Source organism: Peromyscus leucopus, chromosome 4 (assembly GCF_004664715.2).
Source record: "Peromyscus leucopus breed LL Stock chromosome 4, UCI_PerLeu_2.1, whole genome shotgun sequence".
NCBI classification, from domain to species: Eukaryota; Metazoa; Chordata; class Mammalia; order Rodentia; family Cricetidae; genus Peromyscus; species Peromyscus leucopus.
The window spans coordinates 63,029,462-63,046,773 of NC_051066.1; the positions used below are offsets into that span (position 1 = coordinate 63,029,462).

The following is a 17,312-nucleotide window of genomic DNA, read 5'->3' on the forward strand; positions in this document are numbered from 1 at the left end:
CATTCCACTTATAAAAACTCACTTTTCATCTCTCAGCAAGTATAATTTGTGAACAGCTTCTTGGTTTTCTGTTTTCATTTGGTTTGTTTGAAGAGAAAGCAAGAACTTTAAGTCTGGTGAGTAGAAAAAGAGAGGCTCTGGGAGGAGTTGGGGGAAAATAAGGATGATAAGAATGTATTGTATGAAATTCCCAGAGAATAAATAAAAACAAAGAAAAAGAAAAATATAAAGTCAAACAAATTAAAAAATAAAAACTGAGCTTGTCAAATAAAAATGTAATTTCCATTAGTTAAGGCTTTTTTGTTATTTCTCAGTTGCCAATTTTATTGTAAATATAAGGGCTGGAGTAATGGCTCAGCCATTAAAGGCTATGTTCACAACCAAAAATATTGTAAATATAAAAACTATATATAAAGTATAAAAAGGCATTTTGGTATATATTTTGGAGAAAATATAGTTGTGTCACACTTAAATATTTAAATACAATTGTAAAACTATCTACATTTAGATGTCACCTTATCAGATTTTGTTGTTCTTCATTTATAACTCAAAAACAAAATTGAAATATACTTTAGAAACAAACAAATAAAAACAAGATAAAAAGATGTTAAAATGATTAGAAAAAATGAAACAAATAAACAAACATAATCTTCTCTACAGTGTATTCAATATCAGTAATGAGCCAAAGCAGGGAATATAAACACCTATCATTTTCATATTTCTAATTACAAACACAAGCAAATTGAAATAATAATAGTTGCAGATTCTAGACAATACCAGTACAAGAACAAAAATTAAACTTAATACTTTTCTGTGATATAGGATGCCTCCAAAAGTTTAAAAAAAAACAGAGAAATACAATACATATATTAAAGTTTTGGAAAAATCAGATGACAATTTCAATTTGTAAACAATTATTAATTATCTATTAAAGATATAGTTTAAATTTGTTTGTAAGGACTTGTGAGTTTTAAGAAAAATAACTAAATTCAGTTTGTAGTATAAGGTTTATATATTTCAGCAAACAAATATTTAAAGTTGGATTGAAATAATTTCAGTACTAATTGTTACAGGAATAAAGCAACAAAATTTAGCTAAAGAGACCACAGAGGATAGTATAGCTTGTTACGATTGCTTTGGATTGCTGGCCTGAATCAGGTGTTAAAACACTATTCCTGAAGATTATATGCATGTTAGTTATAGGACAAAGAGATATAGAGCTGAAACTGTAGTAGGAGCTTATTTCTTGTTGCTGTTTAGTGTACACAGAGCTTGAAAGGACTGTTCAGGCTGCTTGAGATAGAAAAGTCATCAATGGTATTTACCCAGCTGTGGACCCTCCATGCTACAATACCCAACTGTCAGGGAAGGTTATGCCCACTCATAGAATAGTGCCATGGATATTTCAGGAGTAACAAACCACTCTTCTACATTTGAGATCTTCTTTTGGAAACTACACCTGGTACTGCAATCTGATCAAAAGTCTATGATTTGGGAGATCACGGGTCCTATAGGAGAACATATTGACATTATTTTGCTGAATGGACATGTTACCAAACTATCTTCTAAACATGTATGCTTATATGCATAGAATAGCACTACTTTAACATTTAGACAAGAAACTTTGCTTACATAGTAGGAAACTGAATTCAGAGACATATATGGTAAAAACACTAAGAAAAGTGACTGTTGAGGAATCATTAGTAAAGGAAAATCTTTCATTCATTCCCAAACCAGGGAACCTTTAAGAAGAGGTGGTAGGAGGAAGGCAATAGTAAGAGGATTGGGAGAAATGCTATGGAACACTGCAATCCAGTCAGGACCTGGTCCTTGTGTCCATGAAGGCAAAGCAGAGAGAGATATCTGTAAGAACTTCCTTAGACCTTTCAGCTTTCTGCCATGTATGTGTGTGGTGTCTCTGAAGTCCCACTTTACCTCATTTAATGATTGCCAGGAGAATTACCTCTTCTTTTCACTGATATAGACACAGCTGACTTGCCCATGCTCCAGAAAATTATCTGTCACTTATGTTCACATAAGCTAGCTAGGCAAAGTAGGTCAAAGAAAAAAATCTATAATAGCACACTAACTTGGAAAAAGAGAGATGGGAAGAATAAAAGTGGGTAATGGGGGTTGAATAATACATACATACATATATATATATATATATATATATATATATATATGACTTTTAAAAAATAAAGACAATTAAACAATTGGGAAGTAGACTATATGTTTAAATAGAAGGAAGATAATTCAAACTGCAGTTACAGAACATGTACCATCATTGAAAAGCTTGCACATGGATGTTTCTAATTTTTACAATGTTTCTATTCCTTAAAAACTAAATATTTTTCAAATTTTCACCAAAGCTATCATATAGAATTTTGTCAACTTAATTCTCTTTAACAGTTTACTCTAGATTTGTACTGTACATTCCAGAGAATGCCCTTTGATAGATATATTTTGTTTGGAATGAGTGAATTTATTTAGTATATAGCAAGACTCAGTAAAACAACATATAGCAGGTTAGCTAGACAGATCAAGTATAGATGATGATGATGATATGTAGATGGTAGATAGTTCGATAGGTAGGTAAATAGATGATAGATAGATAGATAGATAGATAGATAGATAGATAGATAGATAGATAGATAGATAGAGTGCATCATCAGATCTAGTCCTCAAAATTGGCAGCCAAAAAGCAACCAGGATAATATCTGTAAGGAACTCAGATGGAGGTCCCAATAGTGATAGTAAAGCATCCCCTTGAGTGAGACTTCCAATTAAAACTGCAAATATGAACAGATGAAGGTAACATTACCAAATTGAACACACACATTATCAACAGTAACCAGGGAAACTGAGGAAGTCATCTGGTGTTCCCAATTGAGTTCTCTTGGTGGATGAATTTTTAGCTTCTTTTTTCCAACTATAAGCACTTTATTTCATAGTATAAACAGGAGTAACATATTTGGACATAATTCACCTTCTAGTGGTGCCCAAGAACGCATGTGACTATTTGTCATTCCCTTCCATCAATATTGTAGTGTTATAAGAGCAATATTATCATTTGAGATATTGGCAGATACTTTGAGACAAACATACTTGGCTCTAAAATGAGACAGGGTCACACCACTTTCAAACCCAACTTCAATGAGCACAAACAACACCTGACTATTTACCAATATAATGTAACAAAATCAGTGTCTGATAATCACTGATTGTGTTCCTTCTCATCTAATTGTGCTTTCCTGAACTATCTGGAAAATTTTTGGAAACAAAAGTAGATATTCTTCAAGAAAGGGCATCATGAATGTAAAATATTGGAAACTAAGTATTAATGAAAATTAATAGTATTTGTGTTTACTATGCTTATATTTATGATTTAATAATAATAGATTGAACATATTTCATCTATTATTCTATCACATACACCTTAAGTTACTCTGTCTACTCTGAAGCTGAGTAAAATGAGGCTTAAACATTCAGAGAATCATTAATCATTTCATAGCTAGCTAGTTAATTCATACACTATAAAAGAATGATTCACAAGCTATTGATATTGTGTCAAAGTTATCTTTTCAATGGCATAATTAAAATTTAGTATGTTGAGTTTCTGTTTAAGATAGCCTCAGAATTACACATTTATTTTATTAATTTCTACTACATGCCTTCAAAAACATAATTATTTTAACCATGACCAATGTGTTTCCTGACTACCAAATATGACAAAGTTTGGAAACCACATTCCTGTGAACGGTAAATACAGTGTTTGTGTAAGGGAAGCTACACACACATAGAAGTCAGGCTGTCAGCGTCAGATGCACTTAGAGAGGCATCTTTAATCCTTTAATCACTTAGCACCAATGTGAACTTAACTGCCTTGAGCCCCCCCGCTTCTTGATAACTCTGCTGACAGCATTTTTCACTTCTTTGTTTCTGAGACTATAAATGAGTGGGTTCAGCATGGGGATCACAATGGTGTAGAACACAGAAGCCACTTGATCCTTTCCCAAAGCATACGACTTACTTGGTTTCAAATAAGTAAAGATTAAAGCTCCATAGAAGACAGTGACTCCCAGGAGATGAGAGGCACAAGTAGAAAAGGCTTTGTGCTTTCCTGAAGTGGAATTGATCTTCAAAATAGTAGACAGAATGGACATATAGGATGCACATATTGTAATAAGGGAGACCATTAATGTGAAACCAGCAAAGATGAATATAATGATTTCAATGTCATGTGTGTCATTGCAAGACAGTGCTAAAATTGGTGAGGTGTCACAAAAAAAGTGATGAATTACCTTGGATCTGCAGAAATGTAAGGTATTCATACAAAGCATATTAACAGTGGAGTCCATAGTTCCAACCATATAGGAACCAGTGATAAGGGCACTGCAGACTCTTGTGGACATAATGACTGGGTAGTGTAGAGGGTTGCAGATAGCTACATATCTATCATAGGCCATTGAAGCAAGAAGAAAACATTCAGCAGCAGCTAAGAGGACAAAAACATACATCTGAGTAAGGCAGCCAGTAAAAGAAATAATCTTGGTGGAAGTCAGCAGGTTCTCTAAGGTTTTAGGTGTAATGACATTTGAATAACTGAGATCAAGGAATGACAGGTGGGTGAGGAAGAAATACATTGGAGTGTGAAGCTGGGCATCTAGACGAATGATCAGCATCATGCCTATGTTCCCCAGCACAGTGACCAGGTATATCAGGAGAAACAGCACAGAGAGGACCAGCTGGATATCCTTGGAATCTGTCAGCCCCATGAGAATGAAGTCAGGCTCATTTGTGTAATTCTGAGTGTTCATAGTGAATTACCCTAAAACAAAGGAGAAATCCAAGGTGATCTCAAGCTGAACAACTTTACTAAGAGTTTTATTGAATTGTACATGCTGGTATTTGTTTTGGTATAGTTTGGGTTAACTCGATATTTCTTTTACAGCACAAGGATAAAGAAAATTGACATGTATAGATGTAACAAGTCATATTTGAGTAAAATATGATAAAAGGTGGCATACTATGGTTTTTAACTACCATGGTAGTATTCTAAACAATTTCCTTTAATAGAATCTTAATTAATATAGAATATTTGTTTGTAGATAGAACTGGCATAGGTTCATTTTAAATGAAGAGTCTAGAAGGTTCAAATAACTTGTCAGACCTAATTTTAAATGAATGCTGCCTCTTTTCTGTTTTCTGTAGAATTTTGCTTAGAGAAGCATGAATATGATACCATATCTGGCATATTACTGATCATTAAATTCTACTTACTTACTATATATAATGAGAAGAGAAAAAAAACTTTATAGATTATCTTTTTTTCATTTAATATTGATGTCAGTTAAAACCAACTACAAATATATTTTAGTTTTTATAGATTTTAATACGGTACTTGAAAATGTATAAACATTAACAGAGACTGGAGGCTTTCTCTTCCTGTAAATGCAACATCAAATATCTTCTAAAATTATATTCATCATTCATAGACTTTTTTTTGTCTCTGTATAAACCTTGATATTTACTTGGACAAGGTGTAAATGCTATGTTTGTTTCTTTCCATAAAGCCCTTATTTCATCCTAACAGATCTAAGCCTTGCCAATTTTAAAAATACTTACTGTGAGCCAAAGTTTGTGAATGCCAATTTTAAAAATACTTACTGTGAGCCAAAGTTTGTGAATGGAAAACAACACCAACGAAAGTAACTGAATAAACCTATTAATATCATACATCCAAAATGATGCTAATTGCCAATTTTTCTTATAAATAATATATGAAATTTAATTAAAGACATGAACATTTCTGTACTGCAGCATTTTTCCCATGTGATCAATACTTTCATATATTTTCCATAATTTTTTAAAAATATAGAGTTAAGTCACCCTGGAAATTATTCTTGGGTCTCTACAAAAGGGAAATTTTCTCAGGCAGATATTCTTTAAAAGCATCTCAGAGAGCTACTGTGAACATAAGCAGAGCAATACAGGACTTTTCTCTCTGCCATTGTCTAAGGACATTGAGCATCATCCACCACGTGGTCTTTCTCAGGGACCAATTTTCTAGCAAGATTACTTGGCATGATTTCAAAGACCAAAGATCAAGGTTTTGGTTTCTACCAAGAAGCATGATGAGAAGGATAAATACGTTCAATGTGTCTGGTTTTATTTTTTATGAACTAAATTTAAAACCCTTTTTAAATTAACAATAATTGCAAGAATGTATGAATTTTTGAACTGTGTTGTTTAGGTAGTGCAATTGTCATATCAGATAATTTCTTACTCCTATGGAAACATAACAATATATTATGCATACATACATATGCACTTTGTAAGTTAGTTTATCAGTGACAGTCTCAAGGATAAAGTGGTGAATTTTTCCCTGAGAGAAAATTTAAATGTAAAATTGTGATTCAATAAAAGCAGTAGACTATGGCAAATCTGACATTAGTCAATGGAGGCAATCCCTAGTTCTTGTTAACTGTTATGTAACAGTAACACACACACACACACACACACACACACACACACACACACACATACGTGTGTGCCAATTTTCACAATCATTTTCTTCTGGGTACAAACACAGTTTTTTGTCTCACTTGCGTATTTTTATAATTATTATACTCTCTATATAATTTTTTCTTGCTATTTTGCCATTAGAATTTTATGTACTATGGACTGACTTGTGCTTACCTTTTACAAAACCCTTAATTTGATTTATTTTGTATTGCATGGGTGTCAGTCTTAACTAAGTGAACTCAACATTCCCAATCTGATAAACACATTTTAGCATCACAAGGATGACTGATCCTCCATTTTGATTGGGGATGTGACCTACTTTAGCAGCATATGACATTTGAACAATTTCCTTCATTTTCACGGTGAACTTTAATGTTAGTTTTATTTTATAAAGACATATTATGGAAAATATATGGACAAAGTATATTCTGAAGTTAATAAAAACGCTACAAAGAACTGAGTAAAACAATGCTCATTTCAAATATTCTAATTAAGTCAAATGGGCTCTGTAATAAGAATGAAATAATGTATGTATGATGTTAATATGGGTAAATATTTTATTTAAGTTTTTTTTGCTGGACAAGGAAGTATTGAATTGAGAATCAAAGTGAAATATTCTAGTGAGTTTTATCTTAATTCATAATGAAATCAATATTCCGGAATAGGTAAAAATGACTCCTATGGTTTAGACAACAAGGGGTTATGGCATGTTCAGTAACACCACAGGGTGTCAGATGTTAAATGAAATAGAACCTGAGGCTAAGTGATGAGTGGGATCCAGACTTTGGAGAATCTCATAAAAACTGAAGAAGGCTCAGCCTAAGAAGGAACTATAACTTCCAGCTAGCTGTATCTTACTTTTAGAACTACCTTGTATGTGTGTAAGTAGTTTAAATAAAACATTTGTAAATATCAGTATTTTGTGTGTGGAATTCAACAATTTTATATTATTTATTGTTATTAACAGGGTTTTACCATGTAAAACTTACTGGCCTCAAATGAAACATTGTCTTGTATCAGCCTCCTAAGTGATGAGAATATAGGCATGTACCTATCTATGTCTGGTTCAGTATTGTTTCTCATGTCAGTGCAATGGTTGATGAAATAAATCATGAAGAAATACATTTTCCCTAAGTAATACAGTAATAATAAAACTCAGGGATGTGAGCACTTAATGTGAGGGGCCAGAATCTCTACTTATGCTTAGACTTCTGTAAATTCATAGATAGAATGAAGCACGAGATAGCTTTTACCTTAAATTGAATGCCATTAAGTTAAAATATAAGCTAGATTGTGTTCTTATGTATTTTCTGACTAGTTCAAGGATATTTGATTAGTCTGGTAAGATATAAATATGATTTTTAACATATATTGGAATATGTATTTTACAGAATTTGGAATTTATGGCTATATAGGATTATACATTATTAAAGTTTGAATAAATGTGCATCTGTGTGTACATATGTGTGTGTAAATTATATTACATATATTCATATTTATATAATCACTCCGGTTTTCCTACATATGTGACTCTATTCAGAATCTTATTACTTAAAAAATGAGATATAATAAGGATGTCTATATAAGCCTTTAATCAATTGTTTGGTATCTGAGGAAGGTGAGATTAAGGTATAGGCATTTACAGAGATAAGAATATATGGAGATAGTGGGGATTTGGTATTGCAAACCTCAGAGAAAAGCCTCAGAAGAAATCAACCCACCCACCACAATTTGGCAACTCTAGCCTCCAGAAGTGCAGGGGAAAAATATTTCTATTGTTTAATTTGTTTGTTATATGGCATTTGCTTACTTTAAACAGAGCTAGTAAATACAATTGATATTAGTAAATCCATGAATATGTGTGTATGGATGCAAATGAGTGCAGGAACTGAATAAGAGAAAACTGGGTGATGATTTTTTTCTACTTGTAAAAAAATGAAATAAGTCGAGTAAAAATTATGATTTTTATTTTTGTATTGAAAATAGATTCTTCTCTCATATACTACACCCCAACCACAGTTCACCTCCCTTAACTGTTTCCAGTTCTCCAAATCTCCCCTCTCTCCCAGATCCACTTTCCATCCATTTCCTGTCAGAAAAGAGCAGGTCTCCAAGAAACAACAAAATGCGACAAAACAAGACACAGTAAGACAAGGCAAAAATCCTTCTGTGGAGACTGGACAAGGCAACCCAATAGCAAAAATGTCCCAAGAGCAGGGAAAATGAGTCAGAGACACACATGTTCCCACTGTTAGGAGTCCCTCAGAACTACCAAGCTAACAGCCATAACATAGGCAGAGGACCTGGTACAGACCCTTACAGACCCTGTGCCTGCTGCTTCAGTCTCTGTGAGCCAATGTGAGCTCTGCCTAGTTGATTCAGTGGGTAATGTTCCCATCATTTCCTCCATCTCCTCTGATGCCTAGACTCTCTTCTTTCCTCCTTCTGCCAGGTTCCCCAATCTCTGAAGGGAGAGGAGGACCTGATAGAGACCTCTACTTTAGACTCTCTCCACATAGTATTTGGCTGTGGATCACTGTACACACACACACACACACACACACACACACACACACACACACACACACACACACACACATCTGTTGCTGAGGGAAGCCTCTGTGATGATTAGTGTCAAGATAACAATCTATGAGTAGAGCAGAATAGCATTAGGAATCCGTGTTCTCTTTTTTGTTTGCTTGTTTTGTTTAGTTTTTTTGGACAGTCATGTTTGGTTCTACCTAAGTCCCTAGGTCTCTGGACTATACTCTCCACTTCTTGGCCACCCAGGCTGGGTAGGTGATGGTATCCCTCTATTGTGGTAGACCTCGTTAGAAGAGGCAGTGGTTAGCCACTCCCACAAGTTCTGTGCCACCATTGCCCCAGCACATTGTGCAAGTAGAAATGATTTTTGGTAGAGAGTTTTTTGGATTGGTTAGTGTCCATATTTCTCTTTCTGTACCCTGCCAAAAAGACTAGAAGGTAGGAGTGAAAACTCCATGCAGGTACCAGTTGGACCTCTCTACATTCAATGAACTATGTGGATATTGCCCTTGTCAATGGAGTTCAGCTGTCAGTTTCTGGAAAACAATACTCTAAGCATCAGCCAAGATTGCTTAGGCATATCTATGGGACCCCATTAGACACCACTGCAAGTGAATGCATCTCAGTCTCACCACTGGAAGTTTTGCAAAGGATGGCTGGTTCAGGCCCCTTATCCTCTATTAGCAGTACACCTTATTAGGGTCACATCCATAGATTTCAGGTAGTTTCCTGGATTGTACTAGATTTCCACACCACACCTGCCAAATACTGCCCAGTTCCACCTGTCTTTCCCTATACACTCTCTCTTATCCCCACAACCTGATCCCTCCTGCTCCCATCCCCATCAATCTCAAATTGACCTGTAAATTATATTCTATTTTCCCTTCCCAGGGAGATCCATGCATCTTCCTTAGAGCTCTCTTTCCCTAACCTCTCTGAGTCAATGAATTATAGCTTATTATTTACTTAACAATTAATATCCACTTATACGTGACTACATATCACATTTTTGGGGGGTCTTGGTTACCTCACTCAGATTGATTTTTCTAATTGTATACATTTGCCTGCAAATTTCATATTAGTATTATAACAGCTGAATAATACTCCATTGTATCAATATAGATATGCCACATTTTTTTTTAATCTATTCTTTGGTTGAGGGACATCAAGATCATTTACAATTTCTGGCTATTATGAATAAAGCTGGAATGAACATAGTTGAAGAAAGGTCCTTGTGGTAGTATGGATATGCCATACAAGCGTCACTTGTGTATATGCTGAAGAGTGATATAACTGTGTCTTGAGGTATATATATATATATATATATATATATATATATATATATATATATTCCCAATTTTCTGAGGAACTGCCATATTGATCACCATAGTTACTGTAAAAGTTTGCACTCCCACCAGCAATGTAGGAGTGTTCCCCTTGTTCCACATCCTTGTCAGCAAGAGCAATCACTTGTAGAATTGGCCTTTATCATTCTGAATGGTGTAAAAGGGAATATTAAAGTAGTTTTGGTTTGCATTTCCTTGATCGCTAAGGATGTTGAACATTTCTTTTAGCATTAATCAACCATTTGAGTTTCTTCTACTGAGAATTCTCTGCTTAGATCTGTATCCCAAATAATGATATTTTTAAAATCCAATTATTTGGGTTTTTGTTACTTAGCTTCTAAAGTTCTCTATATATTTTAGATATTATTCCTCAATCAAATGTGGTATTGGTAAAAATCTTTCCCCATTCAGTAGGCTGCTGCTCTGTTCAACTCACAGTGCCTTTGCCTTACAAAAGCTATTCAGTTTCACAAGGTCCTACTTATTAATTGTTGATCTTAGTGTCTGCGCTATAGTTGTTCTATTCAGAAAGTGGCAATGTGTTCATGGCTGTTCCTCACTTTCTCTTCTCTCAGGTCCAGTGTGTCTGGTTTTATGATGAGGTCCTTGATCCACTTGGACTTGAGTACAGATCCTTACTTTAAAACGTTCACTGAGAATAGAAAAACACAATTGAAATTAATGAGAAATTTCTAACAGTATTGGTGATATGGAGGTAATTAAAATTAATTTTTGTATTATTGTGTGTTTAAAGTAAAAAAAAAAATTATTGTGTGGCCATAAATTTTTTAACTAAGTATCTTCTCATTGCCTGTTTGACATCTTTGTTCCTGAGACTGTAGATGATGGGATTCAGCATTGGAATCACAATGGCATAAAATGTGGATACTATCATGTCATGTTCCAAGGCATAACTGGAACTTGGTCTCATATACATGAAGAGGATTGTTCCATAATAGATGGACACTCCAGTGAGGTGAGAGCCACAGGTAGAGAATACTTTTTGCCTCCCTTCAGCAGAATGCATTTTCAGAATGGCAAAGAGGATGAAACTATAAGAGATGATAATAATTAATATAGTGACTATCTCAATGGAGCTCACAAAGATGAAGAGTAGAAGCTCATTCATTCTAGTGTCAGAACAAGAAATAGCCAATAAAGGAGGAATATCACAGAAAAAATGCTTAATTTCATTGGATCCACAAAAAGATAGGCTAGAAGTAGCTCCTGTATGAATAGAAGCATGTATAATTCCACCAGTGTAGGAGGCAATGATGAGTGACATGTAGACTCTGGGTGACATGTTCACTGCATATAGAAGTGGGTTGTAGATAGCTACATAGCGATCATAAGCCATGGCAGCCAAGAGAAAACATTCTGTGGTTCCACAACTGACAGCAAGAAACATCTGGGTTATACATCCAAGGAATGATATGACTTTCTCCTCTGACATAAAATCTATTAACATTTTTGGGGTGATAATGGTAGAAAAGCAGGCATCAATGAATGACAAAACACCCAGAAAATAATACATTGGGTTGTGGAGCTGGGAATTCCTAATGACTACTACGATTAGTCCTAAGTTTCCCATTAGTGTGAAAAGGTAAATAGCTAGAAACAGGAAGAAGAGAATGATCTGAAGTTCAACATTGTCCGTGAGTCCCCTCAGGATGAATAAAGATATTTCAGTGGCATTCTCCATATTGAAATCTCAGACAGTCATCTTGAATTCTTTCAGAAGAAAATCATTCATAGTACAAGAAAATAGTAGACTCTTGGTGGCAAGAATAGTATCTGTCCCTTTTCATTTATCAACTGATGGTGCAAAATGCTCAAGCATGAATAAAGAATCCAGTGGAAGGTGTGCATTCATGACTTGGTGATCTTATGTTGTTCTTAAAACCACCAGTTCTGCTAGTCAGTTCATCCAGATATTCAGTTACTTTCCCACTTTAAATTCTATTAAAATCCAAGTTGAGAATTAAGAGTGGTAGTATTGGCCTGGGAATTGGAAGTAGGTCTGTCAGAAACTGAAAGTCGTTCTTACAAGAGAGAGGCTAGCTTGAGCATATGGGACTGTTAAAACAAACAAGGAAACAAATTGAGGAGGTAAAATCCCTCTGACATTCCAGACAATCAAATGTTCTATTAGTGTCAGCAAACAGGATGCAAATATAGGTTTCCACATCTTTAAGCAACTAAGAAAAATAATTTGATATATTTTTCTCCTGCAGAATGAGAAATTTATTTCACAAGGTACGTATAAAGATTGAGGGAAAACATGGTAAGGGTATTGTTCTAAAGAGCTATTTTGGTTATAAAACATGCTGAAATGAGTTGATGGTACAGAGTAAAGGCTTCATGCATTACAATATTTTACATGAATTTTAAAACAATTCTAACTTCCTTTGAACTTATTAAATGTTTTAATAAAATTGTGGCTGGTGAGATGGCTCATGGGGAAAAGTCCTTACTGCCATGCTGACAACTTCAGTTTAGTCCCTGGACACTCACATGCTGGAAGGAGAGAATCAAAGACTTCAAGTTGTCCTCGGATCTCCACATGCATACCTTGCTGCATGCATGACACATTCCCCTAAATAAGCAAGAAAATACAAGTATTTAAATAAATGATTTGATTAGTAAAATTGAAAAATAATTGAAGGTGAAAGTAGAACATGATAATTGCATGACAACATATCAGACCTTTTAAATTCTTGGTGCATTTTCTGTTAATAGAGACAATCAATAAATTAATTAGATTTGCCAAACTATTGGTGTCATTCATTCCAGAAAAGTCTTTGGACTTGAACTAGTGAGAAATTAAGAATGAAACTACATATGAACAATCTGGGACAGGTGTGTAAAAGAACTGTTGCTGGGCAATGGTGGTGCACGCCTTTAATCCCAGCACTTAGGAGGCAGAGGAAGGCAGAGCTCTGTGAGTTTAAAGACAGCCTGGGCTACAGAGTCAGTTCCAGGAAAGGCTCCAAAGCTACACAGAAAAACCATGTCTCGAAAAACCAAAAAAAAAACCAAAAAAAAAAAAAAACAAAACAAAACTGTCAATATCATGAAACAATGTTATGATACCATAAATAATACAATCAAATTAATTATAAAAAAAACTATTTGCCTCCTTTCCCTCCTTCCCGTTCTTCCCCTCACTTTCCTCTCTTCTTCTTTATTCTCTCTCTTGCATATTTTCCCCTTTTCCTCCCAGTTCTCTTTCCATTATTCATTCTTTTTATCCATCCTTATATTACCTCTTAACACAATATATCCCAACCTCAGTATTTCAATGTGGGTGTTTATCTGTTAAGCCATTTTACTTTTCATTTTGGTATTTGTACAGTTGCTTCCTTAAAGTGACAAAGCTATCATGAGGTCTGATATTTTCAAGTGTGGATATTCCTTCATTCAAATGAAAAGTATACAGATTATTTCTCATAGAAAAGTTCATTGAATACAAACAGAGAAAAGGTGAAAGAATGACCCAGAGGCTGGAGAATAGATGCATGGATAACTTGAAAAAAATAAACTAAAACTCCACATTAAAAAATACAGAATATTTAAGTACAGAGAACTGGCAATAATAATAATAGTAATAAATAATAATAATAATAATAATAATAATAATAATAATAATAAAACCTTCTGTAACCAGTACCCACACCTTACCTGTCACTCTAGTGGCAAGCTGAAGAGGTAAATTGAAAAGGATATAAAGTTTTCATAAATGTTCAACTTTAAGTAACAAAGTCTAAAAATAGTCCATTCACAAATTATGGGTAAGTGAAACAAACATTCCTACCATAGTGTTGTGTTGAGCTGTATGAATTTGTAGACTGAAAAATATTTTATACTTAATAATCTTTAGATCCATGGAACAAACTAGAACCCAATGAGTATGAGTTTAAAACAAGCTATGTAAAAAATGCAGCAATATGTGGTAGTAATTCATTTAAAACATCTGAATAACTATAATGGAACAGTTTAATGGCTACATACGTATGTAATTAAATAAAAATTCCATGTGAGTAGTGACTTGGAGACAGGATTGCCTCTTTTTAGAACTAGAAATTAACAGTCAGGGCCATTTTAACAAGAAAAACAAAGACCATGCATGAAACATGAATTTCTGACCTGAGTCCATACCTGCCTTCTACATGGGGCACTTCCAACACCATCCACCACAGTGACATGAAACAAAACATGAAATCAGCTGTGATATGAGTGACTTTAAAACTGTATGTCTAGCTAGAAAAAACCATCATGTTTTTTCACATTATATAAAAATACAGTCTCCAAAACCTTTTAAGCTAATTGTTTTCTCCTCTCTTGACAAATTCCTCATTGCTTATGCTTCAAAATTGCCTTCACTTTTCATTATGACAATGAGGTACACGTCTGATTTACCACTGCAAGCATTAATTATACATTTAAAAAATTTTCCTTGTTGGTTACATTGACTTGGGCAGAGTTCTGCATAAACAAGATTTCAATAAATTTATCTTAGTCACTTTTTCAATAGCTGATAATTAAATTTTATCTTCCAGGTTTAATAATGAAACTGTTTAGTACAAAATAACATACTTTATATTGAATTGTAGGTCTCCTAAAATGTACAATTTATAAGTCTAAAAATCAATCTTACCTGTGGAAGATCAATTACAGGTTTAATTACATGACAAATATGGTTCGTTGAGATTATTTATATCTGCTAACTTTCTGTGAAGCCACAGGAAATTCTCCTGGGTAGTATTGTTCTAATTATCTTCTGTTTCAGTAAGCACTGTGATAATTTATCAATAGAAAAAAACAAGTGGTTGGAAAAATTGCAACACAGGCTGATAAATTTTAGAACAAAAAGGGATTTTTTTGGTCAAAAATGATGAATTAGGAAAATAAATATTTTTAATACACGATAAGAAATCTTAAAATACCACACAAAAATCTTACAAGAAAAGCTTTGATAGTGAATTATAATTTAAGTTTCATGGTGCATGGTAATGGTCTAGGCTGTTTATATTGTAATAAGTCAATGATTATGATACACTACAGTAACCCAGTAACCTGCAATCACAATATACAAAGCAAAGACCAGAGAGATGATAAAAATCATTAATGTCTTTTACCCTTCATTGTGCCCAATATAAACACCTACTTTGCAATGAACAAAGAATAAAATTTGAGGATAGTGGAGGATTACTATTTACAAGTAAAAGACAAATTAAAAAAGCTAGTGGTCAGTGTGGTGGTGGTGCACACCTTTAATCTCAGCACTTGGAAGGCAAAATCAGGCAGACCTCTGGGAGTTCGAGGCCAGCCTGGTGTATAAAGTGAGTTCAAAGACAGCCAAGGCTGCACAGAGAGACCCTGTCTATAAAAACAAAAAATGAAAACATCAAACTGCTAGAAATACTGAGAAGTCAAAATCAATCTAACAACACTCCTTAAGACTTTGTAAAGCTTATTATGTTGTGGATCATGATCCTAACTTATAGTCTACTCAATTGAAATATTATACATACTTACACCCACCCACACACACACACACACACACACACACACACACACACACACACACACACAAATGTGTATGCTCCCACGAACAAGTGCCATATGTAATTGACACAGCAGCACACAGAGTTATAATAGAATTTGACACTGGTACACTGGTAAATTAGGAAGACACAATACTTTTTTCCAAAGCCAGGTATGGTGGTGCACACCTATAATCTTAGCACTTGGGAGGTGGAGGCTGGTAGATCACATCTACATGTGTGTTTCATGTGGTTGCATAAGTGAGAGGATAGACTCAGCTGTCTTCCCCAGTTTGTCTCACAGTGCCCTCGGACTCACTGACTCAGGTAGGCTGGCTGCCCAGTGAGCCTCGGGGATATGATAGGTACCACCTCCCAATGCTAGGATTACAAGCACTTGTCACGATCCTGGCTTTTTTATGGAGGTTCTAAGGATCAGGCAGATTATCAAGTTTACTCAGCCAGGGTTTATCCACTAAGCCACGCCCCATCAAAACTTTTAATAAATGTAAATAAAGATGCTATAGTGCCCATGCCCATGATTTATGTGGATATAAACTGTCCTGGCTAGTTTTATGTCAACTTGACACTATAGTCTTCTGAGAGGAGGGAACCTCAACTGAGGCTATGTTTCTAGAAGATGGAGCTACAAGAAGGTAAACCTGCAAGGCATTTTCTTAATCAGTCCTTGATGGGAGAGATACCAGTCCATTGTCCGTGGTGCCACTTGAACTGGTGGTCCTGGATTCTAGAAGAAAGCAGGCAGAGTAAGCCATAAGGAAGAAGCAATTAAGCAGTGCTTCCCCCTGGCTACTGCATCAGCTCCTCCCACCGTGTTCCTGCCCAGTTTCAGGATAACTAAGCTAAATAAACCCTTTCCTCCACAAGTTGATTTTGGTCACAGAGTTTTATGGCAACAATAGAGACAACTAGGACATAAACTTCTCAGTCATTTATGCAAATGGTAAACACTGTTGTTACTAGACTACAAGTAAAACCGTGGGCAACTTGGCAAGAAACTTTTACCTTTTCCAAATCCTTTCACAATTTTGCATTCTCACAAGCTGTCCATGGGTCCCACTGTTTTACAACATCAACATCAGTATATTGCAGGTATCCTGGATTTGTTCATTCTAATTATTATGCAGTAGAGGTTCTGCTATTTTAATTTGCATTTCACTACCCTCTGATATCTGAAACCTATTTTCATACATTTATCTTTGTTTATGTTGCTTTCTCTGGTTTGTGACAGGGTCTTTCTGCTAAGCCTGGCTACGTTCTCTCTTCATTGTCACCTCCAGATAGTTTCCAGATCCCTGCTGTACTGAATCTCTCTGAATCTTAATAA

The 17,312-nt window shown here is 34.8% G+C and overlaps 2 protein-coding genes across 2 annotated transcripts; both read right to left on the reverse strand.

The window, feature by feature from the left end:
- Window positions 1–3,858: 3,858 nt before the first annotated feature.
- Window positions 3,859–4,820, reverse strand: LOC114687453 (olfactory receptor 8H1-like). Its single transcript, XM_028862105.1, has one exon. It carries the CDS (start codon window positions 4,818–4,820, stop codon window positions 3,861–3,863), a length of 960 nt encoding a protein of 319 aa, XP_028717938.1. The 3' UTR covers window positions 3,859–3,860.
- Window positions 4,821–11,184: 6,364 nt separating this feature from the next.
- Window positions 11,185–12,123, reverse strand: LOC114687454 (olfactory receptor 141-like). The gene has a single exon (XM_028862106.1). The coding sequence runs from the start codon at window positions 12,118–12,120 to the stop codon at window positions 11,185–11,187; it is 936 nt and encodes a 311-aa protein (XP_028717939.1). The 5' UTR covers window positions 12,121–12,123.
- Window positions 12,124–17,312: the final 5,189 nt, after the last annotated feature.